The sequence below is a fragment of the Osmerus mordax genome, chromosome 17 (genome assembly GCF_038355195.1).
Source record: "Osmerus mordax isolate fOsmMor3 chromosome 17, fOsmMor3.pri, whole genome shotgun sequence".
NCBI lineage: Eukaryota > Metazoa > Chordata > Actinopteri > Osmeriformes > Osmeridae > Osmerus > Osmerus mordax.
Window position 1 is genome coordinate 1,368,004 of NC_090066.1, and position 27,937 is coordinate 1,395,940.

The following is a 27,937-nucleotide window of genomic DNA, read 5'->3' on the forward strand; positions in this document are numbered from 1 at the left end:
GGATTATCTGCCCTGTTTAGGATCATCTAAATGCGATGTGTTTATTGTTAGTGTTAACGTTGTGCATCGAAATGCAGTAACTGTAGATTTATGTACAGCTTATTGTATTTTTTGCCTCACTGTCAATGGGCACTTTATATGATGACCTATACTTAACAGTATATACCAACATAAAAATAAGTTACATAGAATCCTATGTACATGTTCATTGTCATTTTGGAAAGATGACCCGAACTCCGTTCTTTTTTTGTGTTCGAGAACAAAAGTAACTGCCAGCTAGCGGAAACCGTTGACCTGACTTATGCAATATGCGGAAGTGATGCGTGCACGATGGTGAATTGAAGTAGGCGTATGCAAGACAAGAAACTAGGAACTGGTTCATCTAGTGAACAGAATGATTTAAATACATGACTGTAAAGAGTCTGTTTTCCTTTAGGTAAGATTCTCTTGTTTTGACTCTGGAAACAAGTTAGACATTAAATTATTACCTGGGAAAGTACAATCCTGTTTAAATTACCTGATACACTGCGATCCTTGGGATTCCTCTGCAGTTTAACCCTGGTGTGAGGAAAGGGGTAGTACAGATCCTTTCCCTGAGAGACAGAAAGGACAGGGTATTAGCATGGCTAAACACCTCAGCAGGTGTGGACGTTTCATGTCCCCCCCCCCAAAACAAAAAAGCCAAATCTGTCCCATCCCACTTTTCATAAAGAAAATTAGTTTTAACAGCCTCATCTTCTGTTAAAAAATGTCCCACCCCCATTTGAAAACAAACCTACACCCCTGGACCACTGGTAACCACAGTGATGCATATACGATCTGTGGATCAAGTGTTTTCATTTTGCACGTGTAAGAAGGGTACCTGTCTTCTCTCGTGGCCATTCTCAGGTCGCCCGTCTCTCGGCTGATCAAACCAGTCAGTCTGCTCCTGGCGCAGGTGGTACGCTTCACAAACACACAGTAGAGGAGGGAACGAATAAATCAAGTCATTTCACCACATCTGACCTGTCCACGAGGAGACACTCGATTGGTGGATACATGAGCATGAGGCTGACTTCCATTTTGTTTAGTATTTAACAACTTGCAACCTGCGTGAAGTCTACTTTTAAAACATAACACGTTGACTCATATAGGACAAAGTCTGGAATGCAGAATGAATAATACAAAAACTGAAAGGGCAATGAGGCCCCCAAGGTAAAAGAGTAGATATGTTTGGACACTGCTAACATAGAATTTTTCTCAACCCACAGAGAATATGAATGACAAGCTGCTAAATGCTAAATAAACTCATTTTTAAGCTTCAGGGACAGGGTCAACTATCATTTCAAATGGGCAATTGAGGTTAATGGATTGACTATTGAACATGAAAGGAGAACTAGATTAATGCATATTTATGAAATTGTTCAATCTGTAGTTTTTGTTAGTAAACATTTTTTTTTAACTACTCATACTAGTTTGGAAGCAGCCGTTGCATGTCTCACGCTCAGCATTTAGTCACCCCAATGTGTCATTATGCATTTTGTTTTAAAATATCTGTTGATGGGCAAGTGGCAGGGGTGGAGAATTGAACTAATACTCTACCGTTAGCTATATTCTCATGTGAGTCTCTTGGATCTTCTCTGTTCAAAGCCATCATGGAGTCACTGAGGGCTGTAACCAAGGAAACCTGATTTACACTGCATCATGCTGCCAAGCAGGACATTGCATGAGTTTGATTTTAGTACAGTTGAATGACAGTTGGAAATGTGGGCAAGGAGGTTACATATAAGCTGATGGTTTTGCTGTTTTTAAAATGTAGAGGCAGCGAAAATCATTCGACTGGTTAGTTGGTGGAGAAGAATGCTAAAAACAGACTGTAAACACACTAAGTCAACTTGTAATAATTTTTCATTTGTTTACTTGTACTATAACCAACAAAAAAACTAAAACTCATAATTTCAAAGACAACCATGCATATTCAAAGACGGGCATGCAAATTATTGTTTTGTATTTATTACACAGCACAACATGCATTTACATAACATGCACTGTCAAACATTTAACAATGTTAATGCTAGAAAGATCTTTCCACTGTTATCTGCAAGACTAACAAGTACAGTTTCAGAACTAGATCTGCCGTAATCAACATGACAGTAGTTCAAGTTAATAATTTCTTTGTAGGTGAATTGTCGACTGAGATAAACATTATATGATATATAAATATATAGATTTGTCTGAGTTTGTCCAGGTAAAATATTGCTGAGTAAGTATTACATAGACGATGATACAGTATAATTTTCATAAAATTTAGCTAGTCAGGGAGGCACTTTTTAAAATATATCATTCATGAAAGGGAGTCAGGAGGCTGAGCGGTTAGGGAATTGGGCTAGTAGGTCAGAAGGTTGACGGTTCGATACCTGGTCAGAAGGTTGCCGGTTCGATACCTGGCCGTGCCAAATAACGTTGTGTCCTTGGGCAAGGCACTTCACCCTACTTGCCTTGGGGGGGAATGTCCCTGTACTTACTGTAAGTCGCTCTGGATAAGAGCGTCTGCTAAATGACTAAATGTAAATGTAATGATAAAGCAAGAAGCCTTTTCCTTGCCAGGTTTTGACCTGAGCTTTCAGGAAGGATTACACCCTTATTCTGTCTCAACACACAAAGGAGCTCGTGCGCTTAATAAGCAGGATTAAAAAAAAATATGGAAATCCTTTAAGACCTGAAGAATAAAACCTTCATTTCAAGTATGCCAGTTATGAAATACTGTTCATTTGAGATGACAGTATGTCAGAAATGCAGAAATTCAGATTGTGAACATACACTACTAGATGCTATACACAGTAACAACACTAATATTGGCATTCATATACCAGATAACAAAATACTGAAACTATCTGAATGTCATGCAAGGACAGCAATACACAGACATGCATGCAGGGCAACAATATTTTAAATTAAATTAAGCCCTAAATAACAAACACAAAAAGTAAATAACAAAAAGAAAGACGACATGCATTGAGAGTAAAGAATAAACAACCAAAACTGAGATAAAAGACAACAAACGAAAACACAAAGTCTAAAGTGAAGAAAGCCAGAGTCTGTCGCATGCAAGCAGTCCCACTCCCACACAGGAAACAGGAAGCAGGAAACAGAAAGAACCCAACAGCGTGACAAGGCAGTTTTTTACCTTCGCTGTCCGACATGGTGCCCTGAAGGTCGTCCATAATCACGTAGCCCCTCCCCCTTGTCGGCTCCTCTCTCAGGTGCTGCTGTAGCTGGGTCTCCTGCAGGGAGAGGCAGGAGCCAAACTGATCCCTCGAGTCAGCTGATATGGGTGGCAGAGGTCCTGCAGATGCCCGGGCCATGCCCATGGGTTGCCCCACAGGACTCAACGGGCTCTCCTCCTCTGAGTTCTGTGCCACGATGGGGATGCGTCCCCGACCTCCTTGCACTATGGGCAGACTGGTCGGCTTGGTGCGACCGGTGGGGGCTTGGTAGCTGGAACCCTCCAGCGACACCTCCCCATCCCCCTTAAGCCTTAGAGAAGAGCTGGAAGGGTCTCTCTTGATTGACAGGTCCAGGCCGTACACGGAGGTCGGACGGGAGGACGGTCGGGAGCGGCTGCCGCTAGGATAGGCAGAGTCCAGGTTCATGCTCTGGCCCAGGTTGAGAGAACCGGCCAGGTTGGTTCCCAAGGTGGACCCGAGATACTTCTGCTGTTCGGCGATGTTCTTGCGCAGGCCGAATGTGATCTCGTCCTGCATCAGGCGACTGGACCTGGGGGAACTGCCGCTGGAACCCAGGTAGCTGCTGTAGTCTGTCTCCAGGCCTCGGCTGTCCTGAACGGAGGAGTATTTGGTGGATATCTTGGGTTCCATCTGTGGGGTTTTGTGTTTCTGGTAGAGCATCGAAGCGGGCAGCTGCTTGGCAGCCTGCTTCTCCAGGGTCAGACGGCTGATGCTGTACTTTTCCGTCTTTGGGTAGTGTCTTTGGGAGTAGCTGGACACTCCAGAACTGGGGGTGTAGTAGTGTTGAGGGAGCCCGGTCAGCTGTTCCAGGCTCTCCGTCCCACCCCCGCTCCTCCTGAACTCCTGCTTCAGCTGCTGCTTCAGCAGCTTCAGCTCGTACGGCTCCTCCATGGCGTCCTCTTCGTCGGGCGTCTTCCCGTACGTGTGCAGCCTGGAGGTGGAGCCCAGGTAGTCCGTCGAGCCCAGATCGGCCGCGCTTCTCCGCAGAAGCCTCTCTGCCTTGGCTAGCTCCTTCTCGGCCAGGCTGTACGACGAGGAAGCCAGGCTGTTGGAGCTCTTGGCCAGCTCGGCTGCATCCTCCAGGAGGACGTAGCTCCTGGGTGTGTGATGGTCCATGTCGGTATAAAAGGAATCAGAGACGTTGGACATTGGGCTGCCTGCCATGCTGCCCCCTTCCAGGGCCCGCAGGTCCAAGTGGTTGCCATACTTGTCGTACCTCACCCCCAGGTAGGAGGAGGACGTGGGGTCGGGCTGACGGCTGATGACGTCGTATGCGGAGGCCATCTTGGTAGCGTCGAGCTCGGAGAGAAGGGCAGCCTGTCGTGCGGCCTTCTGTTGGAGCAGGAGCATCTGGTGGTAGCTCTGCTGCTGGGAGCTGGAGAGGGAGGGAACGGACGAGTAGAGGGACTGGGATTGGTAGGACTGGGGGGCCTGGTAGAGGGACTGCTGCTGGTACATCGTCTGGCTCTGGGAGTACTGGTACTGAGAGTACTTGCTGTAGTCGTGTGTCGTCTGCGGTGGGACGAATTCCTCCAATTCAGACTGTGGTGCCGTCCTGGGACGCTCCAGCCCGTGACTTCCAACCTCCTCGACCCCGCTGACCCCTCGGCTCCCCCGCGTCTCCCGGATGTTGCTAACCTCGCTGTCCGACATGTAGTCGCGGTCTTCAGCCACGCTCTGTAGATAAGCCCTCTCCCTTTTCTCCCTTTCCTTCAGCAGGACGTCCTTCCTCCGGTTGATTCCCATCTCCAGGTACCTCAGCTTGGCGTCGATCTCCTTCTCTTCCTCGTCCAGCTCCGCCTGCTTGTGGCGAAGCTTGGAAGACTCACGCTCCACCAGGTCGAGCTCTCGATCGATATCCTGGAGGATCTTGGCTCGCGCCATGTTGGAGTTGCGGCACATGCGCCGGCGTGCCGAGCCAGTGCTGTAGCCGGTCTGACTGGCAGACGTCGACTCGTCTTCGGAAGGTGGGTTTGGGAGGGTTCTCTTCACCTTCTTCTGAGTTCCTGTTGGCGTACTGCCTGATGAACCTTTTCCCTGTGGAAAATAACAAATTATACAAGTTAGACAAATGAGACAGTTGTATAACGTGGTACTTTTCATTTTAAAAAGTACTCTGCGAATAACCTCAGCTGGCCCATGATGCAGGTGATTAAGATGTCAGTGAAACACACAAACACAGATTCCTGGAACTATAGATAGATGCACAGTGCCCATGATGAAGTAGGTGACACACACACACACACAGCTTCCTGGAACTATAGATAGATGCACAGTGCCCATGATGAAGTAGGTGACACACACACACACACAGCTTCCTGGAATTAGAGCACAGTGCCCGTGATGCAGTTGGTGAGTAAGATGTCGGTGACACACATATTTCTGGAATTATAGATAGAATAAGATTATGACTAATTATGAGGTTAGTGAGGAAAACCCTGTAGTTCATGGCCTAGTAGTTGTAGAATATGGTCATGCATGATAAGTCCTTAATAAGTGCTAACTAATGACTAATAAAGAGTCAAGTTGCTACTAATATGCATGTTAATAAGCAACTAGTAAAGGGTGAATATGTGTATCTTAAGATAAAGTGTACATTCCTATGTGATGCACTAAACTTCTCAACAAAAATGTGCCTTCTCAGGGGAAGCCACAAAATATGTAATTTATTCAGATAAACCTCTATGGATGTGTGGTGGCTCAATATTTTCTTGCAAGCTAAGCTTTTTGCCCTCCAATTTTCATGCATATATGAGGTGCTTCTCAACGAACCGCTCAGACAGATAAGTGTTCTTACATCCTGAGAGGGGTAGAGGGAAAACTAATGTGCTACGTAGTATAACGAAAATAGTAGTTCATTAATTCAATTAAGCTAATCCTACAGTGTCATGATGAAAAAAAAGGTTTTCTTTTAATTGATAGAGATACTACCCCAAACAATGGTGTTCCCATTCCAATACATATTCCCACTATTATCGGAAAACATTTTTGACTTACAGAGTAACCTTCCCCAAACTGGTTAGATGATGTTCTCTCCTCTCCGGTGGGACTCATAGAAAGGGATCGTTGCATGACCTTCGACGACCTCGGGCTCGCAGGAGACACTTTGGTCGGTTCCGTGCTCCCTCTTATCCTCTGAGGGCTGGTGTCACCTAGTGATTTCTCATAGGACACAAACTCCAGAGATTTGCTGGGGGATATGCAAGGAGATATGGGGGAGTAGAGGACTTTGGGAGATTTGGGAGGGGCTTGAAGGGTGAAGGAGTCCGTTTTGAGGTGTGGGGATGTGCCTATCTCTAAGGGGGTGGGTCTTCTCTTGGGGGAAGTTCTCTCCGAGTCTGACAGCTCCATTCTCGTGTCCATTCTGACGTTGCCCTCTGTGTCAGTCTGTATGGAGATCTCAGCATGGGCCTGGATGGACATGTCGGTCTGTCCCCCTCTCTCTCCCCGGGCCGTGCGAGGCCTGCTCCGTCTCCCTCTCGCCGGCACCTCCCACTCCTCCTGATCCTCATCGTCCGTCTGCACGCAGCTGTCCACGCTCTTCTTCACCGCCCTCTTCTTCCTCCCCGCCGTGTAGGCCTTCTCGACCGCCCCGTCCTCCTCGTCGGTCTGAACCCCGCTGTCCATAATCTTGCGGGACAGCTCCGTGCCGTCCGGCCCCAGGATGATGGCCTCTTGCTGGCCGTGACCAAGGGCATCGGCCCCTGGGTACATCTTAATGAACCTCTGTTCCTCCAGCTGCTGTCGAAGTTGCTCCTGCAGCCTCTGGATCTGCTCCAGCTGCTGCTGCTGCTGGGCGTAGGTCTCCTTCTGCATCATCAGATGGGCCTGGCGCTCCTCCTCCTGTTGGCAGAGGATCTGCTGCTTCATCGACTGCAGCTCCTCAAGCTCCTTCTGCACCAGAATCTGCTCCTGCTCGCGGAAGCGCTGGATCTCCTGCCGCTCCCATTCCAGCTCCTCCGCCAGCCGCTGTTGCTTCATCTTCTCCACCTCCAGCATCTCCCGCTCCATCTGATACTGGCCGTCCCCGGGAACCATGGGGGAGGAGAGTGCCTCTAGGGAGGCCGCGATGGCCTCCAGGGACGCCTCAGTGTAAGAGTCCAGAGCCAGAGAGGTTGCAGCGGTCGCGATGCCGAAACCAGCGGCGGAGACGCCGTGTTTGGAAATCTCCAGGTTGAGGGGAGCGTTGCTCTGCTCGTCTGCCGTCGTGATGGAGAGGGAGGACAGGAAGCTGTGGGATCTGGTGAGGGGCTGGTTCTGGAGGTCCGAGAGGGACGGCATGGTGTCGCTGGTGTGCATCCCTGACAGGGTGTTGTAGGTGGTGCTGAAGATGGAACCAGGCTGGGTGGTGATGGCATAGGTGGAGGGAATTGGTGCGGCCACTGAAGAGTAAACCACGCCATTAGACGACCTCAAGACACTGCTTGTTCCAAAGAGAGTCCCTGTAGATCCTGTTACTCTGGCTTGGGAGTAAGGAGGAATTGTCATCCCAGAGTATGCTCCTTTCTTGGAGTAGTCAACAGCTTCTCCTGTCGAAGGCAAAAAAATACAATTGAATCCATAGACCTCATTACGTAAATGGTAAAATAGCTCACAAAAAGCCATGCTCCATCCAAATGAGGAAAGCAACAACAAAAAAAGAATGGATGAAAGTCCAGCCTTGCCAGATGAAAAGTGATGCCAAGCCAGTTCCACATGCAAGCACGTACATCTGTTTATGGAAATGTGATGGAAGAGCATGAAAAAAATTATGAAAATGAAATGTCCATGCAAACAACTTATATGAAAGAAAAACAAAAACAAAAAAAAGACGAAAAAAGAGAATGACAAAACGGACACACTTATTGGCCGTGAATAAGTGGAAGAAATTCAAAGTGATATTTTAGGGAAAGGTCTGCGATATCACTGCACTGACCTGCATCGGATATCTTTGCTGATGTCAGGTCAACTGCACCTTCAGTGGTGCCATTGAAATTATAACTGTTCTTGCTTTTGTAGACAAAAAGGCCAGCCTCGGCCAGGTTAGTGTCTGACATCGACGGTTTGATCCCCCCAAACCCTCTCATTCCATATGGCGTACGATCATACTGATAATGATCATCCCGGTATCCAAAGCGATCCTCGGGTAAAGGTGTGGTTGCCTGCTGCGTGGTGCAGCTCCCTGTAAAAGGGAGCGTGTAGACGACATTACAGCAAACGGCTCTCCTTCCAGCTGTCAGGTCCACCGGTTTCCCATCATCCTCCGTGATCACAGCCGTAACGACATCCACAGAGGAAGGATCGATTGACACCACTGTGTTGAAAGGTTTTACCGTGCTGAGGTCAACTGCCCCTGCTACTGTGGCCGTGCCACTGGTTAGGCCATTGGCGACACATGCGGGAGTGGGAGTTGGGGCGATGGTGACGGGCGGAGGCTGGAAGGTTCCACCTCCTGTGCTGGATCCAACTGAGAGGTTTATGGGGATTTCTGCGTTGTCACTGGTGGAGGGTTGAGAATCTATGGGCCGGTAAACTATTTGAGAAACCGGCTCGAACGCTTTGTTTTTTGTGAGCTGAAGAGGCATGCAGGAGGATGCTTCGGGGGTGTCTACTTTCTCGTACCGTTGTATGGTTGCCGCGCACGTTACTATGGTGATGCTGTCTGTCACTATGGAAACGGTGGAGGACTCAGCACTGAGGTTGACAACCGATGACTGCACTGCACTTGTAGGACGAACACCAATGTCTGGCACCAAGGACTGACGTCTTATCTCAGGGCCGGCGGACAGATCTACACCATTCATGGATGATTCAGGATCCTCCTTCATCGTGCGAAGGTCGACTACCTCTCCTGGCTGGTAGCTGTGTGCAGTGTGGGTCTGTTGCGGTTTGGGTTTCTCCAACGAAATGGGAACGCCGGTTGCTCTGGGGGCGGGCGTGGGAGGTGTGGCTCTTTCATGCACCACAGACACAGTTGTTCTTTGGACTTCGGTCGTTACTACTTGAGAAAGGAGGTTCGGCATGACCAGAGGGGGCTGTGCTGAAGCTGATATGGCCTCAATCACATGACAGGAGCTCGACACAACCTTCTCTGGTCCACATATCTCTTGGCTTTCTATGGACTCAGTGATTCGAGTGTATGCCAAGGGCACTCTGGTTGTTTGAGGGGGAGGTGGCTGTGGATACTGCTGTGATTGAGGTTGGGCTTGTCTTAAAGGAGATACTGGGCCTGGACTTGATGGGGCCTGGGTTGTGAAGCCCTCAACTGGAGAGCTGGGCTGGGAGGGCAGAGTGATGACCACATACGTGTCATGGAGGTTGCTGGCGTATCTTGGGGAGGAGGGGGACTTTGGTGAGGCGTAACCTGGCCTTTCAGCAAAGGGGCTCAGATTCAAGGCCATGTCAGAAGTGCCTGTGGGGAGCACAGTAGGTCTTGGTGGATATGTGACATGGGCCGGGGAGGTTGGCTGAGAACCTGTTGGTTTTGGTGCAACAGGTGGTTTGACACCATCGCCTGGCCTGTGGCTATACCCCATACTAGCAGGGATGGAGGAAGGCTTTGGAGGAACTGGAGGAGGAACGTGGGGCTTGTATGTAGCTGCTGCCACAGGCTGACTTGCTAACCCTGCTTGTCCTGTTGTCATGGCCACAGGGTCACACCTGACTGGGGTCGATGAAGCTTGAGGTGGAAGAGGAACCGGAGGTTTCCTTGGGTAAACGGTTGGTTTGGGTAGGGTGGGAGGTGGCAGTGGTGGAGGGATGGGGACGTCCGCTTTTTCCTGAGACAGAGCCCTGCGGAGGACGGCTGGTTTTGGGGGGACAGGAGGGGCAGTGGACACGATGCTGGGCACAGTGGGGGTGTACTGTGGTACGGTGGGTAAAGGTGATACACTGGAATCTACCGGGGTAGGTGGTTTTGGGACCATGTTTGGAGTCACAGATTTGACACCGGAGAGGTCTATGGCTTCGGGTTGGCTAATCTCCACTCGCTGCTCCACCTCTGATGCCGCCACTATGGCATGTGGTTGGTTGGACGTAGTTGCTGGAGGAACCTCGCAAACAACCGCTGTCGGATCTTCTGTCACTGAAGGTGTCTGATCAGCTTCAGGAACATCAGCTTTCGGCTCGTCCTGCATCTTGGCTGCACTGAATTCTTCATCAGATCCTTCCTCTCCCGACGAACACTGCGTCACCCTGAGGTCTGGAATGGGCTGGAGAGCCCTTCTAGGTAGAGCTTTGTCAGCCTCAAGACTAGGAAGTGCCCCCTCTGCTGGGGGAAAGTCAGTCTGCTGGGTTGGGCTGGTTCCAGGAGTCAGCACTTTCTTCATGAGCTCTTCATAAGCAGCTTCTGCATCTAACAAGGGTTTCCCGTCCTTGCCTATGGAAACTGTAGGGCTGGCAGAGGTGCTACTGTCGGCCGGTTGCAATATGATCGTAGGTTTTGGTCTCTCTGACACAGGCTGTGTTTGTTGGAATTCTTGTTCCAACTGCATGAACTCTTTCCTCTTCTGCATCATGTCTTCGTAAACCTCATCTGGCGATCTGAGTTTTTTGGGCGAAGCTGGAACTGAGATCTTCTCAAGATCCTGCTGCTGAGTTTTTGATCCATCAACAAGGGACTCGTAGGCATAGTCTTCAATGAGCATACCTCCATAAAGGGACTCTTTTCCTGGAGGGATCTCAACTTTTTCAGCTGTAGGGGACTTAGCCTTTAGCATGATCTCTTCATACGTCTCGTCGGCAGTTTTCAGTTGTTTTTTCTGAGTGGCTTCCTGTCTGTCTTTGTCGTCCGTTGGTGAGTACAGGGACATCGATGTGGGAAGCGTGTACACTTTCTGGACAGCTGCAATCTTCTCCGCCTTTATTTCAAATCCTTCCGGCTCTGACTCAATGCTGGGGGAGAAATCCGAGCAGGAGGAACGTCTGATCTCCTCCATTTCAGCCTCTTGTCTCAACTCCTCCGTCGGAGACGCATCCTCGATGGGGGAGAGGTTGCTCGGAGGCGTTTTAGGACGCTCTCGTCTCCTCTGCGCTCGTATTTCTTCTTTGTCCTTCTTGGATTTCTTGCCCGAGCCTTTCTGCTTCTCCTGCTCCCTGAGTAGCTCCTCCTCCTCGCGAAGTTCTTCTTCCTCTGAAGAATCCTCGATGGTGGGCAGGACCTGGCCAGGTTGTCTGTGTTTGGCTTTCCTGTGCTGTTTGCCCTCGCCGGAGCGTATGTTGCTGGGGCTGCTGTCGCTGTCCTCATCCAGAGAGGATAGCGATGTTGGGGACGTCCCCGGAGTAAAGCTGGAGGCATGGAGGCTGGAGGAACCTTCACCTCTGGATCGGTCATCTGGCGAATCCGTCAAATTCTCCATTTCCAGTTCACCGTCATCTCTTGGTATTCCGGGCACACTTACCGGGTAACTGGTTGTGTTGAGCTCGATGGTTCTGAATTTACGTACGCCCATGCCACCTTCCTGCTCCTCTGTCTGAGGTTGGTCGACTTTGGATTCAGTTCCCTCCTCTTTCCCAGTGTCTAACGAGGTGCTGATTTTCTTCATCTCGTCGTCGTCAGGGCTGATGGTACTGTTTTTAAGGAGGCGCCGGGCTTTTCCTGACGCGCTCCTCTCCTTCACATCTCCTCTCTGGTCTTCGTTACGTTTCCTTTCCTGATCTCGGATCTTTCGCCGGATCAGGTTTTCTTCGTCCGACGGAGAGGCGTCTTCGTTCTCGCTCATCTCCATGATCTGTTTCCGAATGAAGTCTTCCTCGTCCCCGGACATGGGGCTGTCTTTACCCACACTCTCACTGCTGTCCTCCAGTGAGTCGCCTCTGAGGTCCATCGGCACAAGCAGTCTTTTCTTAGGGGCGTCTGCTTCTTTTTTCTCCGAGAGCTCCCTGTCATCCTCGGAGCTGGGGGACTCTGACGAGATCGGCAGCACTTCCAGTTTGCGTCTGCCCTTGAGTGAATCGGTGAGTTTTTCTGAGTCGTCCTTTGGTTGCGTCAGTTCTTTAGTCTGGGCCTCCAGTATGGGTAGGACAGAGCTCTCCAGCTTAGCCAGATCTGATGGGCTTGTGGGGCTGCTCTCCTTTGTGGCGAGGTCTTTGTCTCCAGGCTCTTTCTGCGTCTCCATTGCCTTAGCCTTTGGAAAAGGGACGTAAGAGATAATTAGAAATGTATTTTTAAACATACAACATAACAAGTACAGTATGTGAGAGGTAAATATGAAATGTGATGATGAACGTGCAGAGGGTAGGGGGGAATCCAACTTCACACTGTATCTAAATCCAGTAGAGTACCACTAATAGAAACAGTGTAACTAATAAGTTTGTAAATTATCTAAACAGTCATGGAGACTAGAGACACCTTAGGGAATAGTTTCTGATATACTGTAGACACTAAACCGCTACTGTTTCTGCATTCTACTGTTACCTCTCCATCTGCATCCACTCCACTGCATACTCGTTGAACTTCAGGTTCTATTTTCTCTTCAAGTTCAGGAAATGACTTGTCACCCTTCTGGACTGTGTCCTGCTCACTATCTACAGGGGCTGGGACGGTCAGCTCTACTACTGGGGTTGGGTCTGAAGGAACACTACTGGCTTCACATTCATCCTCTGATATTTTAGTTTCCTCAGATTTATTTTCATCCTTCAATTCTTTATCAATGCTGTCGTTTTCATTAATGTCAGTTTTTACCTTGTGTACAGAGACAGGCTCCTGTTTTCCCCCAGCGGTGGGCTGTGATTCAACTTGTTTGTCTATGACTGACAGAGCACTCTCAGATACTGGAGGAGACTGCACTGAGTCACACTCTTTAGATAACACCTCCTGTGCAACTTCTGATACTTTCTTATCACCGCCTGAAGAAGTTCTCTCTCTCTCAGCTACAGACATTTCCTGTTTATTTTTAGCAATGTCATCTGGCTTTGGTTCAAGTTCTGACTCTCTCTGCGTGGGTTTGTCTTCAGCGACCATCTCAGGGGTTTGGGGTTCACTGCTAGCAGCTAATGCTAACGCTAACTCTACATCTTGTGCTTGGTCTTCAAGTTTGACCTTTTCCTCCTCATTAAATCCACAACCCAAAGGTTGAGAAGACTCAACAGATGTATTATCTGCCACTGGCTCTAGTTCAACTTTCGTATCGATGGATGTCTGGATTTCCTCTGTGTTAGCTCCACTTTCTGCATTTACCTCAAGTTTCAGTTGATCTTTTTCTACCTCAAGTTTCAGTTGATCCTTTTCTACCTCAGGTTTCAGTTGATCCTTTTCTACCTCAGGTTTCAGTTGATCCTTTTCTACCTCAGGTTTCAGTTGATCCTTTTCTACCTCAGGTGGTGCAACATCTTGGACCAGAGGAGAGGCTAAGTCAAATTTGGGGGATTGTGTCCCAGGCTCTACCTCCATTGGCCTAACATCAGGGACTATTTCTTCAGTAGCAGGAACTGTAGATACTGAATCCTCAGCTACAACAGGTTTGGACTCTTCCTTCTCTGCCTCTCTCTCAGGACTGACTCTATCTGAGTCAGTAACAGGAGCCACTGGAACCGACTCTGCCAGTTCGATTACAACAGCTTTCTCTTTCTCTACCTTCTCAGGAGGTTCACTGTCTACAGGAGTCGCAGAAGGCTTCTCCTCAACTTGCGCCGATGGAGTTGGATCTACCTTACCGCCAGCTAGTTCCTTGTTAACTACAGGGGGACATGAACTGTCAGGCTCGACCAACATATTTTCTTGAGCCGACTCTACTGGTTGTGGCTCTATGTTTTGAGGTTCTTGCTCTGGCTGTAGCTGTGTTGGTTTAGGAGATGGAGATGACTCTTCTTCAACAGGGCCAGACTTCTCTGTCACCTCTGCCAGAGGGACAGGAGCCTCCTTTTGAATATCTATCATTTCCGAGATTTGCTCTGTTTCTTCCTTGGTTTCTACTGCGCTAACCTTCTCCCTTTCCCCTGCTAAACCTGAAGGTTCGGTCTCAGCTTTCAAAGCAGAGGCGGTGCTATCATTTAAAGAGGCGGTGCTGTCATTTACAGAGACGGTGTGTTCCGTAACCTCTGTGGAGACCGCTGTTTTCTCCTGCTTTAGAACCTCGAGGGGAGTGGGCGGTGGTTCCTCAACCTTGGGTGAGTCAGCAGGCACTGCTTCTGTGCTTCCTGCTTTCTCTCCTGACTCCTTCTCTCCCTGCTCAGTGACTACAGGAGCTGGCAGTTCAGGCTCAGGCTTTGTAGGTTGGTCAGGGACAGTAGAGACTATCTCTTGGGGCAAGATTTCCTCAGCCTGTACTACCTCAGCAGGAATTTCCAGAACCTTCTCAAGAACAGGCTCCTCTTTCTCACTAACTTGAGCAGGGGCAACTTCGTCCACTTTTTGTGGTTGTAGCTCAAACTCTTTCTCTGGCTCTGCGGCCTTCGCAGATACAATGAATTCCTGTTCTGCAACTGCAACAGGAGTGGAAGGTGGTTCCTCTGCTTTGGGTGGTTCACTAAACTCTGCCTCCTTAGTTACAGCTTTCTCTCCTGAGTCCTTCTCATCCTGCTCAGTGACTATAGGAGGTGGAAGTTCAGGTTCAGGCTCTGTAGGTGTTTCAGGGACAATAGAGGTGTCTTGTGTGACTATCTCTTGTGGTACAATTGCCTCCGCCTCCACTACCTCAAGTGCTGCATCTTGAACCTTCTCTAGAACAGGCTCCTCCTTCTCACTACCTACAGGGGGCGCCTGTGAGCTGACCTCTCCTTCAGCCACTACCTCAAGTGCTGCATCTGGTACCTTCTCTAGAACAGGCTCCTCCTTCTCACTGCCTACAGGGGGTGCCTGTGAGCTGTCCTCTCCTTCAGCCACTAACTCAACAACTCCTTGGTTTTCATCTGGTTCTGGTGCTGCCTCACTGAGCCCTGTTGCCTCCTCTAGTCCTTCATTAACAAGAGGCTGCTCCTGTGGAAGATCCACAGGTGGTACCTCTACCGGGGGGTGTTCCTGTGGAAGATCTACCAGGGGAGCAGTGACAGGTTCTTCTAACATCTCAGCCTTCTCTGGTTCTTTAGACTCTGTCTTCTCCTCAAGGGGGCTGTCAGAGGGACAGGGAACATGCTCTGATGGGATGGGTGTAGCATCTGCTTCGACAGACGCAGTGTCTACCGTCTCGGGCAGGGAGGGTTGGGGTACTACCTTGGGATCGAGAAGGTGCGGGGTCTCCTCTACAGCTGCTGCCTCTGCCTCGGGTTTGCCTTCCACTGCCTCCAGAGGGGCACGAGGCACGGAGGCAGTTCTGGTTAAACCTTTGGCGGGGGAGGCAGGAGCTGGGACAGGGGAAGCAGGAGGGGTGGGGAGCGGTGCGGGCGGTTGCTTCTTGGTTGGAGATGCCGTGGGCGGAGGGGTCGTGTCTCCCATCTGGCCGGAGAGGGCCCTTTGGGTCTGGCAGTTGAGGCAAAGCCATTCTTTCTGTAAATCAGAAGAAAATAAAAAAGACAAGGTAAGACACTGGTAATGTTTTAGTGGTATTTGCATTTGTAGCTGTTACAGAGTTTGGACATGAGTGTTAAAAATGGAACAAGAGACATCACATTTCCTGTTAAAACAGCTCTGAGGCAAACGGACACTGACTTGGATACGTCTGTTTTACAGGTCACTTTGACAAGGAGCCGGAGTAACTTAATCTATTTCAGGAGAGCTTTTCACATTTATGTAACTTAGGAGATAGGCCATTTATAATGCATGGTAATGGGCCAAAGGGTTTACCAGTGCATGTTAGAGAGACAGATGGGGCCGCCATTTCAAGCAGGTCCAGACATGTCCAGAGCATTTGTATATAGAGGATAATGTATTGACCAGAACCGACTATACAAATAATATACATATACCACAGGCACTAAAGTCCAACCCCCTAATCTGTTTAATGTTCTACATTTATTAATCACAATAGGGAGAATCTTACAGATTCTGTAAAAGAGATTTGGAACTGATTAAATCTTCCAAAGGACAGAGTGCAAAAGCACGCAATTAAACAAAGTTTTTCTGGAAGCAGTTTTACTATGAAAGTGCAATGACTTTATCATCATTTATCCTGTCTACTTGGGAGTAAAGCATCCAGAAATAATTAGTGCTTTTTCAGCTCAGCAATGAGGCAACAAGCCATTACGATTACAGCTGTTCAAATCTGGTCCCAGAGGACCACTGATTCAGCCTTGTCATGGTTATCTTATCAATGTTTTACATTATTTGACACTCACTTGAACAAGCATTAAATAAACACATCATCGGCCCCACTGAGAATTGCAATTTGAGGGTAATTTTTTAAATTTAATTGAACAAGGTGATTCAACATGCAGCATTAGCAACTACTGTAAGGTAGCTCTGAAAAACTGCTATGGCTACTGAAAACTAGTCTTTAACATCATAAGGGTTTCTAGATAAGATCCAAAAGCGCACACACACAAGTACACAGTGGTCCCAGAGTGGGTAGACAGCCTCGTTTTCTCCATCTCTGACGCAGGATGAAGTCCATGTTTCCCACAACACATTGCTTCACAGCGTTGTGATGTAACCTTGAACAGTGGTGCTGGTGCTAGATCTGGCCCATAGATCATAGATGGACAGACAGACAGACAGGGACAGTCAGACAAGTAGATACATAGAGTTCATCCCTTTCCTTCTCTTTCTCTCCTCTTCTCCTCTCCTCTCCTACCTCTCCTCCCCTCTCTTCTCCTCCTCTCCTCTCTTTATTCTCCTCCTTTCCTCCCCTCTCTCCTCCCCTCTCTCCTCTCCTCCTCTACCCTCTCTCCTCCTGCCCTCTCTCCTCCCCTTTCTCCTCTCTCCTCTCCTCCTCTACCCTCTCTCCTCCTGCCCTCTCTCCTCCCCTTTCTCCTCTCTCCTCTCCTCCTCTCCCCTCTCTCCTCCTGCCCTCTCTCCTCCCCTTTCTCCTCTCTCCTCTCCTCCTCTCCCCTCTCTCCTCCTGCCGTCTCTCCTCCCCTTTCTCCTCTCTCCTCTCTCCCCTCTCTCCTCCTGCCGCCTCTCCTCCCCTTTCTCCTCTCTCCTCTCTCTCCTCTCCTCCTCTCCCCTCTCTCCTCCTGCCCTCTCTCCTCTCCCCTCTCTCCTCCTGCCGTCTCTCCTCCCCTTTCTCCTCTCTCCTCTCTCCCCTCTCTCTTCTCTCCCCTCTCTCCTCTACCCTCTCTCTCTCTCTCTCTCTTCAACAGTGTGGACGTGAGGCTGACAGACAGACACACAGGGACAGTCAGACAAGTAGATAGACAGATGGGGCAATGCTAAGTCACACAGCACACTAAGAAAATAATAGGGGGTTTGAGAGCAAGAGGCAGCAAGCAGAGATGAGTGAGAGAGACAAAACGAGAAAGAGAGAGCGAGAGAGAGGGGAGGGGGGGAGACAAGGCACTGTAAATAGAGTGTGAGTCTGTACACACTGTCTGTCTGGACAGACACCACCCCCACTGGCAGGAGAAACACCTCCAATGGAATATGGGTTACATGGATTAGAGTTTGAATGGCGGCATCGTGAATCACTGTCACGAGATCAAGACAGTGTGTGCCGGACCCAGAGCAGGGGCAGGAGGACACGGCAGAGGCGTGGTGACGGTAGAGGCGTGGTGACGGGGCTGACTGTGTCCTCGGTGGATGTGAATAATAAAATACATCTGATTTCATGAAGCCTTCTTCCCAGACCCAGACTCTGCTGAGTCCTTCAGCTTGACTGCTCGATCTATTAACACAGAGAGAGACGGCAGAGAGATGCCCAGTGATAAGGAATAATGAGAATTTAGCCAGCCAGCCAGGATGTCAGTTAGCCAGCAAGCCTGCCTGCCAGCCAGCCAGCCAGCCAGCCAATCACCCTCTGTTGAGTTGACACAGGGCCACTCATGGCCTTGTCATCGCTGACGTTATCAGAAATCACAAATGACAGGCCCCCTGGAAATCTTCCACAATAAACAGGGTTCCTACACACACACCTGCTTTCCATGCACCCTGTTTCACCTCATCCATAGACAGGAAGGAAGAATCCTCCTTGATATACAACATGATGGAACCTCTCTCTCTCTCTCTCTCTCTCTCTCTCTCTCTCTCTCTCTCTCTCTCTCTCTCTCTCTCTCTCTCTCTCTCTCTCCTCTCTCTCTCTCTCTCTCTCTCTCTCTCTCTCTCTCTCTCTCTCTCTCTCTCTCTCTCTCTCTCTCTCTCTCTCTCTCTCTCTCTCTCTCTCTCTCTCTCTCTCTCTCTCTCTCTCTCTCTCTCTCTCTCTCTCTCTCTCTCTCTCTCTCTCTCTCTCTCTCTCTCTCATCTCTCTCTCTCTCTCTCTCTCTCTCTCTCTCTCTCTCTCTCTCTCTCTCTCTCTCTCTCTCTCTCTCTCTCTCCTCTCTCTCTCTCTCTCTCTCTCTCTCTCTCTCTCTCTCTCTCTCTCTCTCTCTCTCTCTCTCTCTCTCTCTCTCTCTCTCTCTCTCTCTCTCTCTCTCTCTCTCTCTAAGTCTAGATATACAACATCCACACCACCAGCTAGTGTGGTGAGAGGTTCCCCAAAGCAGCATTCACACACAAAGGGGAACTGCAGGGGCTCATGTCACACAAACACACACACCAGTGTGTACACACACACACACACAACACACACACACACACACACACACACACCACACACACACACACACACACACACACAGAGATCCACACGTGGGTCCACACACACAGACACAAAGGCAAGTCTTTGACAACTTCAAATTCGAAAGAGTGGAAATACTTCCAACGTCTTCCTAGACAAGTGAAAAACTCTCAAGGACACTACAAGGATTGTTGACCAGAAATGTGGAAACTAAATACACAAACTTGTATTTAAATCCTAAATGACTAAACAGCAGAGGTAAACAAAGTCAAGGTCGGATGATCTTCAAATCACAGAGAAGAATCCAAGGACTCCTAAGAATACAAAATAGAGACTATCGTGGTACGACAATGAAAGAAGGGGTCATCAAAAAGCTTTCTGTGTCAATTTAAACATGACAAGAAAATAGTGGCTCATACTAAATATCAATCACAACTGTATCTAACAACAGTGCTGCAGTGGAATTTCCATTTAGCAGCTTCTCGCTTGATGGGATGAGACGTTTTCTGTTCCTTTCACAATTGCACATTTCCTTGTCAGCTCTGCATGCTATCTGTTGGTGGTGAATGTGTGTGTGCGCTGTGTGTGTGTGAGAGCAGGTGAGAGACAGAGAAAGCTCCTATTTATACACACTAAGCGAGGCGGAGTAGGTAGAAAACAGATATCCAGCCACGCTAGGGTGTGTGTGAGGGTGTGTGTGTGTGAGAGAGTGTGATAGTGTGTGTGTGAGAGAGTGTGATAGTGTGTGTGTGTGAGAGAGTGTGATAGTGTGTGTGTGAGAGAGTGTGATAGTGTGAGTGTGTGCGATAGTGTGAGTTTGCGATTGAAAGGTGTTCCTCGCAGCTTCTGCATACATTTCTCAGATATATTTACCAGATGTTGTGGAGCTTTAAATAAGCGCTCCTGGCTATTCCGGGTCAGACTAAACTGTGTGTAAGAGCAGCATCCCTGTCAATTACAGATAAAATGACTTTGCATTAAATCTCCTCACCAACATGTTCACATGCTGAGCCTTAGAATGTTTTGACTGAGCCAGATAGTCGGCATTTAACCCAACATCTGTATCGGGTCGGTTCACATCAGATGTGGCTGTATGCCTGCGTCTTTGTGTGTGTGTCTACAAGCAGTTTCCAGCAAGCTTTTCCCCTCGCAGTTGTATGTGCACAGGTGTTGACTGCCAGCTTGCCTGTTCAACCAGGGCTCTGGGGATGGAGGGAAGGAGGGTGGAGGGATGGAGGGTGAGGGATGGAGGGCGGAGGGATGGAGGGTGGAGGGATGGAGGGCGGAGGGATGGAGGGCGGAGGGGATGGAGGGATGGAGGTGGAGGGATGGAGGGTGGAGGGATGGAGGGCAGAGGGATGGAGGGATGGAGGGATGGAGGGTGGAGGGATGGAGGGCGGAGGGATGGAGGGCGGAGGGATGGAGGGATGGAGGGATGGAGGGTGGAGGGATGGAGGGTGGAGGGATGGAGGGCGGAGGGTGGAGGGATGGAGTTGCGAAGGAATGTCAGAGATGATATCCTCTTCTCCTTTGCGCTCTGAGAAGGGGGGAGTAATTAAACACGACTGGCTGCAACCCCACGGTGAGAGAGAGAGAGAGAGAGAGAGAGAGAGAGAGAGAGAGAGAGAGAGAGAGAGAGAGAGAGAGAGAGAGAGAGAGAGAGAGAGAGAGAGAGAGAGAGAAAAGGCACAGATACAGAGATACAGAGACATACATTTCATATTGGGGACTGTTTTTAATGTTACTATGGGAAGGGCAGGGAAGGCATCTCATATTGAAACTCTGGATCAGAATACTACATCACGTAGCTAACATGAGGGAGTGACACCTGAGTCAGGTGGCTGAGCGGTGAGCGGAATCGGACTAGTAATCCGGAGGTTGACAGTTCGATTCCCGGTCGTGCAAACTGACGTTGTGTCCTTGGGCAAGGCACTTCACCTTACTTGCCTCGGGGGTATTGTCCTTGTACTTACTGTAAGTCGCTCTGGATAAGAGCGTCTGCTAAATGACTACAAATGTAAATGTAAACACCATGCTAATGCTTTCAAACCCAACCACATTAGCTCTCCCAGCTAGCACGAATGCTAACAGCTGTGCTTTCAAACACAACCACATTAGCTCTCCAGCTAGCACGAATGCTAACAGCTGTGCTTTCAAACCCAACCACATTAGCTCTCCCAGCTAGCACGAATGCTAACAGCTGTAGACTTACAGTGAGAAGCTTGTTAGAGTTTTGCCAAGAACAGTGGTAGCTGGCACCTCTTCTGTCTGAAACAGACCTCTCCTTGGGTCCTCCTGTTCATCCCTCCTCCACCTTCCTCCTCTCACAACCCCTCCCACCCCTTTCATTCATTCTGTAGGAGTCAGGTGGCTGAGTGGTTAGGGAATCGGGCTATTAATCTGAAGGTTGTTGGTTCGATTCCTGGCTGTGTCGAATGACGTTGTGTCCTTGTGCAAGGCACTTCACCCTACTTGCCTCGGGGAGAATGTCCCTGTACTTACTGTAAGTCGCTCTGGATAAGAGCGTCTGCTAAATGTAAATGTAAACCTTAACTTTTGTATGGATTACATTTTAAGTCAAATGTATTTACTACAAACGGTGGGAATTTTCATCAGTCGTTTTTTTCCTCTCACAACATCCTCACATAGCTCCGTCGCTCTCACAACATCCTCACATAGCTCCGTCGCTCTCATAACTGAGGCATTCATACCTCGAAAGTTGCTTGTTTTCCCTTCTGCTAATCCCTCTCTTTCAACTCTCTTTTACCCATCTTTCACTTTTACCCATCTTTCACCTACTCTGCTAATCCCCTTTCTCTTTAACTATCGCTAGCCCTGCTTGTCTTTCTACCCTGCTCTCTTGCTCAACCCCTTCCCCCAACTCTATAACTAGGAGGACACAAGAGAGACCAAAACAGATCAAACTGAAAGACAACCACACTGATCAATCAACTGATCAATGACTTCTTAAACCTCAGATGCCTCAGGGCCTTGATTTCCTTAAACTCAGATCAAGCCTTTCATGGGAGAGCACATCTTGCCATTAAACCAGCCTTTTCATCTCGTGATTGTCTGAATCTAGGTCATTTTAATGACAACTGACAAACTAACTCAGCAGTGATGACTCACTAGTCGCCAGTGATTGTTGCCTGGGTGTGTGTGACTGTGGTGTGTGTATTTGTGCGGTCAGTGTTTGGTATCATGGCGTATCTGACGTGGCCAAAGACCTCTTGACGTAAATACTGCAGATTGTGTTATCAGACAGGCCCTGTGTGTGTGTGTCTGCTCCTGTGTACCCCAGCAACACTGGCACAAAATCAACTGCCCTGGCACGCTTTTTTTTCCAGCCTTTTTTTGTCTCAAGCCACTGCTTGGCTAAAATACAACCTCATTTTTAACCCCTGTGCTCTCATAAATCAGACAAGAGATATAATATATATGATAAACACTCGAGACCTGGTAACGGTAATGTTCTGTCTGGATCCTTGGGGCTCAGTTTAGACCCACATTTCACCATTATGATGGCGTACGAAGAACGCGTTTCATTTTAAACACTCTGCAGTTAAGAGCTGTCTTTCGCTCTGTGTCTAAAAAGGTGGATGGAATGCGACAACACATAGGTGATACACTGGCTACAGTATTTGTTGATCAATCAACCATATGTTGGGTCTACACACATCGACGTGCGAACAGGCGCACACACACACACCTTCATGTCTATAAATACTGCTCCTTTCAAGGCTGTTAGCGTGGCCATGCAGAGGACTCAGTAGGAGCTCTGAGCAGACAGGAAGCCAGCCTCAGAACGGCCTTCTGAAGAGACTGGCTAACACAAAGACAGGAAGCACAATGAGCAGGAAGACAGAGAGAGAGGGGGGGGAAGGAGAGAGAGAGAGGGGAGAGGGAGAGAAGTGAGAGGGAGAGAGAGAGGAAAGGGGAGAGGGAGGGGTGCAGAGAGATAGGAGAGAGGGAGGAAGAGGGAGAGAGATGGGAGATGGGGGGGGGGGGGGGGAGGGGTGAGGGAGAGGGGTGAGGGAGAGAGTGGGGAGGGAGAGGGGGAGAGAGGGGTGGGGGAGAAGGGGGAGGGAGAGAGAGGGGTGAGGGAGACAGGACACCCAAAAGGCCCTGCAGTCACTTGTGTGGCTGGGTCTGTGGCTCTTTTGTCACTTGGCTATTTCGGCCCCTCTCTGTCCTCAGGGATGGTAGTGAATGAGATGGTGCTGTGTTATGGAGCAGAGCACACACACGTTCACACACACACTGACACACGCACACACACACGCACACACTATGTATACTGCAAACGCAAGACTTGAGATATAGGAGGAGTTTCAGGAGGAGGTGGATTACATAATGAGGATACAGAACACTGCGTCAGGCTGAGCAACGTGTGTGTGTCAGTGTGTGTGTGTGTGTCTCTGTGTCTCTGTGTGTGTGTGTGTGTGAGCGCGTGCGTGCGTGAGACCCAGGAGGGAGGTGATCCCGCCTGGCTGCTGGGTGTGGGGGCAGAGTACTGCTCCGAGCGGCCGTGGAAGCGTGGAAGCGTGGGCAGAAGCCTGAATAGCAATGAGCAGGGACCAGGACAAACCATGCAGAGCCAAGAGCCCAGCACACTGTGTGTGTGTATGTGTGTGTGTGTGTGTGAGTGTGTGTAGTGGGGGTAGACAGGACAGAACAGAGAGGGACAGCATGAGGGATAACTGTGACCAACACAGTTCTCACGCACGCTGCTCACACAAGCAAACACACGCACACACAAACACACGTCCACACACACACTACATATGTACACACAAACACACAGACACAGCACTCACACACACACACGGATCAGAGACCACCTGTGTCTCGGCGTGTCCGCAGGTGCTCGCTGGGTGATCATGGAGGCTAAAGAGGCTCGAGGAATATCAGGTGGCACACACAGCACTACAACCTGAGGTCAGGGGTCAACTCTCCTGGGGTTAGAGGTCAGCACTAGAAACACTGTCTGATGCGAGACAGTCTCTCACACACTCTATTTGTGCCTTCCTGTCAGCTTCACACTACTGTCCCCACCAAGCACGCACACCCCTGGTATATGTGTGTGTGTGATGTGTATGTGTGTGTGTTATTTATATGTGTGTGTGTGTGTGTGTGTGTGTGTAGTGTAGTGTGGAGGGAGGGGGAGTGTTTCCTCTGGTGGCGACCCATACTGACAGCAGTTACATTTAGTCATTTAGCAGACGCTCTTATCCAGAGCGACTTACAGTAAGTACAGGGACATTCCCCCGAGGCAAGTAGGGTGAAGTGCCTTGCCCAAGGACACAACGTCAGTTGGCATGACCGGGAATCGAACTGGCAACCTTCGGATTACTAGCCCGACTCCCTCACCGCTCAGCCATCTGACTCCCTTCGGTGTCCCTTCAGTTAAGGGACACCTCTAGCCTTGGGTGGATAGAAGTGCCACCCTCCTGCTCTTCAAATCCTTTTAGGAAGCAGACTCCATTTAAACTGCAGTACACACACACACACACACATCCAGCCCTCAACGCAGTTTGCCCTAAAGCTCCATAAGATATAACACTGTGTACACCCCCCCACCATCCCCCACAACCGCCCCAAACTGCACACTTCCACAATTTTTGCTGACTAACCTAAGTTCTTCAGACACCATGGGATACAGCGTTGTACAAACACACATCTGTACTCTTCAGCTGGTGTTCTGAGAGCGACACACACTACACACACACACACACACACTACACATGCACACACACACGCACACACTACACTTGCATGCACACACACACACACTACGCACAGATGAGTCAACCCAGGAAGGCTGGGCCAGGCCTTGCCTTTCACCAAGCGCTGCTGCCATACATCAATGACTCACACCCTCGATTTCATTACAAACAGAGGAACGCTCTGCACGTTACAGCAAACAAAAACCTGGGAACGACATCAATCAGTTCAAGGTTAGAGGAGAGCGCTGGATGGAGAGGTTTGAGAGATCTGGGTCGGCCCGTGATCCTTCCCCTAGACCCCACGTTCTCGGAAACATACAGAAATGATTTCAGGCTGTAGTAAAGTCTCTCTTTCTCTTCAAATGATTTCAGGCTGTAGTAAAGTCTCTCTTTCTCTTCAATGGGGGTCTTTTTTATTTGCATAATCGGGTTGTCTTGTTCATCCTTCTGGAGCCGTTGAATATGGAATTAACTGAGTGTGTCTGGCATGTGGAGGAGAGCTGGTGTGGAGCTCAGGCATTGTGCTTCCTGCAGTCTTCTGGTTCCTTTACTCTATAATTCTTTGCAAAATAAGCCGATCCGTAACAACGTTAAGACGGGCCGGTCTAGCGGTGGCAAATCATCGTCCAATTACAGCAGCTTAAGCACCTTGGGATGCATATCTCTCCAGTGTAATTACACACCTGCCCATGTCTGGCCTCAATTAGCCAGGTAAGCAGCCCCTCATTATTCACAAGATGTATCGTTACAACAACACTAAAAAGCATCAAAACCCATGACGTCGTCTGATGGGTGAGGTCTTTTCCTCGTTTGCTTGTCTCGTGGGACGGCAGTCAATGTTACTTGTGTGTTACACGGTGTAGATAAGACATGTACGGGAAGGCTGGTTGAGAGCGACGCTTTAAGAGCGTTGCTTGAAATGATTAGCGAGTTGCATTTTCCTGGGAGTTGTTTTGAATATTATTATTAATTGTTTTACTCATCAAAGCCCTTCTCCTATGCGGGACCAATACTGGTCTGTTAGACCATGATGCAGGAAAAGGACGGATGTTTTCTCACGAGGAAGTGGAACCGGACATTCTCTGCCTAAGCTCATCAGTGCCCCTAATATAGACCTAGCAGGGATTACCACAGTCCTACCCACGCACCACCACACCACCTTAAACCCCCGACAAACACAAAGTAAGAAACACGTGAAGAAGCTCTCCCAAGCTACGCTACGCTAGCATGCTAGGTGGAAAATAAATGAAGTTCTCCCAAACATGCTATGCTAGTATGCTATGTGGAAAAATAAGCAAAGAAGCTCTCCTGAACATGCTACGCTATCAGGGCTCTTAAGTTTAATAAAAAGTTTGTCGTGAGATTACCATAGGCCTACCTGTCAACGTTTGGGTCCTGTGCGTGAGTCTCACGGCGAATGCGTGAGATGGCCCTGGCTATGCTAACACGCTAGGTGGAAAATACTTCAGCAAAGTCAAACTTGCTTTTACAAAACTACATCTACTGTTTCCCTGGCGGTGTCCAGTATTTTTTGTTTAGCTTCGCTTATTTCCAATAATGCTGCTTTTTACAATAATAGTATGAAATAGTCATCAAAGATTACTAAGAATCTAAATATTTCAGAATTGTGTCAAGGCTTACAAAGAAATAAAACGTACTGACATCAAGTCCTATAATTACATTTCTCACATCAACATGCCATAAGGACAAAACGTTTCTCGAGTATGGTTTTATCTACTGAACCACATGAGTTACATTGCCTTTTCTGCACTACACTTTGATGAACCCATTAACCATCTGTTTATGGTGCTCAATGCACAACCATATATGTTCACTGAGCGTCAGAGAGAAGCACAACACAATGACGGCTATAACCAAGCAGCCCCCGGCCCTCAGGAGACAAGCACACCGAGTTTCCACATACTCTTTGAACATCTCTCTCTCTTACGCACGCTCATACGTACACACACACAGGCATTCTCTCTCTCTCTCTCTCTCTCTGTGACTCTCTCTCTCTCTCTCTCTCTCTCTCTCTCTCTCTCTCTCTGTGTCTCTCTCTTTCTGTCTCTCTCTCTCTCTCACACACACACACACACACACACACACACACACACACACACACGGTGTGAATAAGACTACAGTCAAGTGTCACTCTCTCAAAGGCTAATAAGTCTCACAGGTTTAAAATAATCTGTACTGAAATATTGAAAATGGGTTCCATATATCCGAATACCACACAAGGGTTATAAGAAGGATTGCGGTGATTATGAGCACAGAACTGATTGCCATTTTCGATCCTTATCCTAATGCGATTGGACAGCACATGAACAAATATGTTTCCTGGCCTGTTTACACCTTATAGTCAATCCAGTGTGACCCAATTCAAGAGCATAAAATGGAGATACTGTGATCTATTTAGAAGACACACAGTATCGTGACTAATGGGCTGTGGGACATGTAGAACATAGCGACTACGTTTAAAACAACTCATGAAGATGTACACGACCATTTTAGAGGGGCTTTGCCAGAATGGTGGTGTTGGCCTTACCTCTCCCAGGTGAGGCGTGGGGTTGAACCCACAAAGGTTGCACACAGTCTTGTTGCACTCCGTACAGATGCTGTAGTTGGGTGGGTCACATCCCACATTCAGCTCCACCTTACAGAGAGGGCAGTTTTCCAGGGCCCCAGAGCCTGGGGCTGGAGTAGGAGGCTCATCCGCTTTGGGAGGCTCTGGTGCAGGCTGGACTTCAAGGTTCTCCTCCTGGGGGATGGGCTTAGGGGCATCCTTGGACTTGGCATCCGGGGTGTCAGGGGGGCAGTCGGAGTCGTCCGGGGGGGACCCGGGAGGGGAGAAGGGGGAGTCCGGGGGGGAGCCGAGGGGGGAGTCTGCTCCGGGAGTGTCGGGAGGGGAACCAGGTGGAGACTCTTCGTTTGCGTCATCACCCCCCGGAGCGTTTGAGATGAGGTTTGTGGCCGAGCTTAAGATGGAAGACCCGAACCCAAACATCTTCCCCGAAACGGCCTCGGCCTTCTGGGAGGCGGCGGCTGGAGGCTTGGCTGCTTCGCTGAAGCCGAACCCTCCAAACAGCTTCCCTGCCACGGACTCTTCCTGTTTAGGGGCGGAGGAGGGCGGGGCTTGAGGCTTTGCCGATTCTGTGAACCCCCCGAAGCCACTGAACAGTTTTCCTGTGACGGACTCTGCCGCCTGGGAGGCAGCGGCGGGGGGCTTGGCTGCGTCCGTCAGCCCCCCCAGACTCAGGCCCCCCAGGCCCCCGAAGAAGCTGGACTCCTGCTTGGGCTTGGCTGGAGAGGGCTGGGGGCTTCCTTTCTGGCCGGGCTGGATGGGGCGGCCCGTTTTGGGGTCGATTTGTGGCGGTCCGCCGGGGCGATGCTGGGGGGACGGAGGCTGGGACCTGCTCCCTGT

At 49.3% G+C, this 27,937-nt stretch overlaps 1 protein-coding gene across 1 annotated transcript in view; it reads right to left on the bottom strand.

Annotated features, from left to right (window-relative positions):
- pcloa (piccolo presynaptic cytomatrix protein a) overlaps positions 1-27,937 on the bottom strand; it is a 48,654-nt gene that overhangs the window by 14,925 nt on the left and 5,792 nt on the right. Inside the window, exons 5-12 of the mRNA XM_067254939.1 lie at positions 27,062-27,897; positions 15,355-15,627; positions 8,143-12,331; positions 6,225-7,756; positions 3,167-5,264; positions 1,582-1,650; positions 863-945; positions 518-593 (exon numbers count right to left, since the gene is read on the bottom strand). Coding sequence (XP_067111040.1) covers positions 518-593; positions 863-945; positions 1,582-1,650; positions 3,167-5,264; positions 6,225-7,756; positions 8,143-12,331; positions 15,355-15,627; positions 27,062-27,897 — 9,156 coding nt within the window. The remainder of the gene's footprint in view (positions 1-517; positions 594-862; positions 946-1,581; positions 1,651-3,166; positions 5,265-6,224; positions 7,757-8,142; positions 12,332-15,354; positions 15,628-27,061; positions 27,898-27,937) is intronic.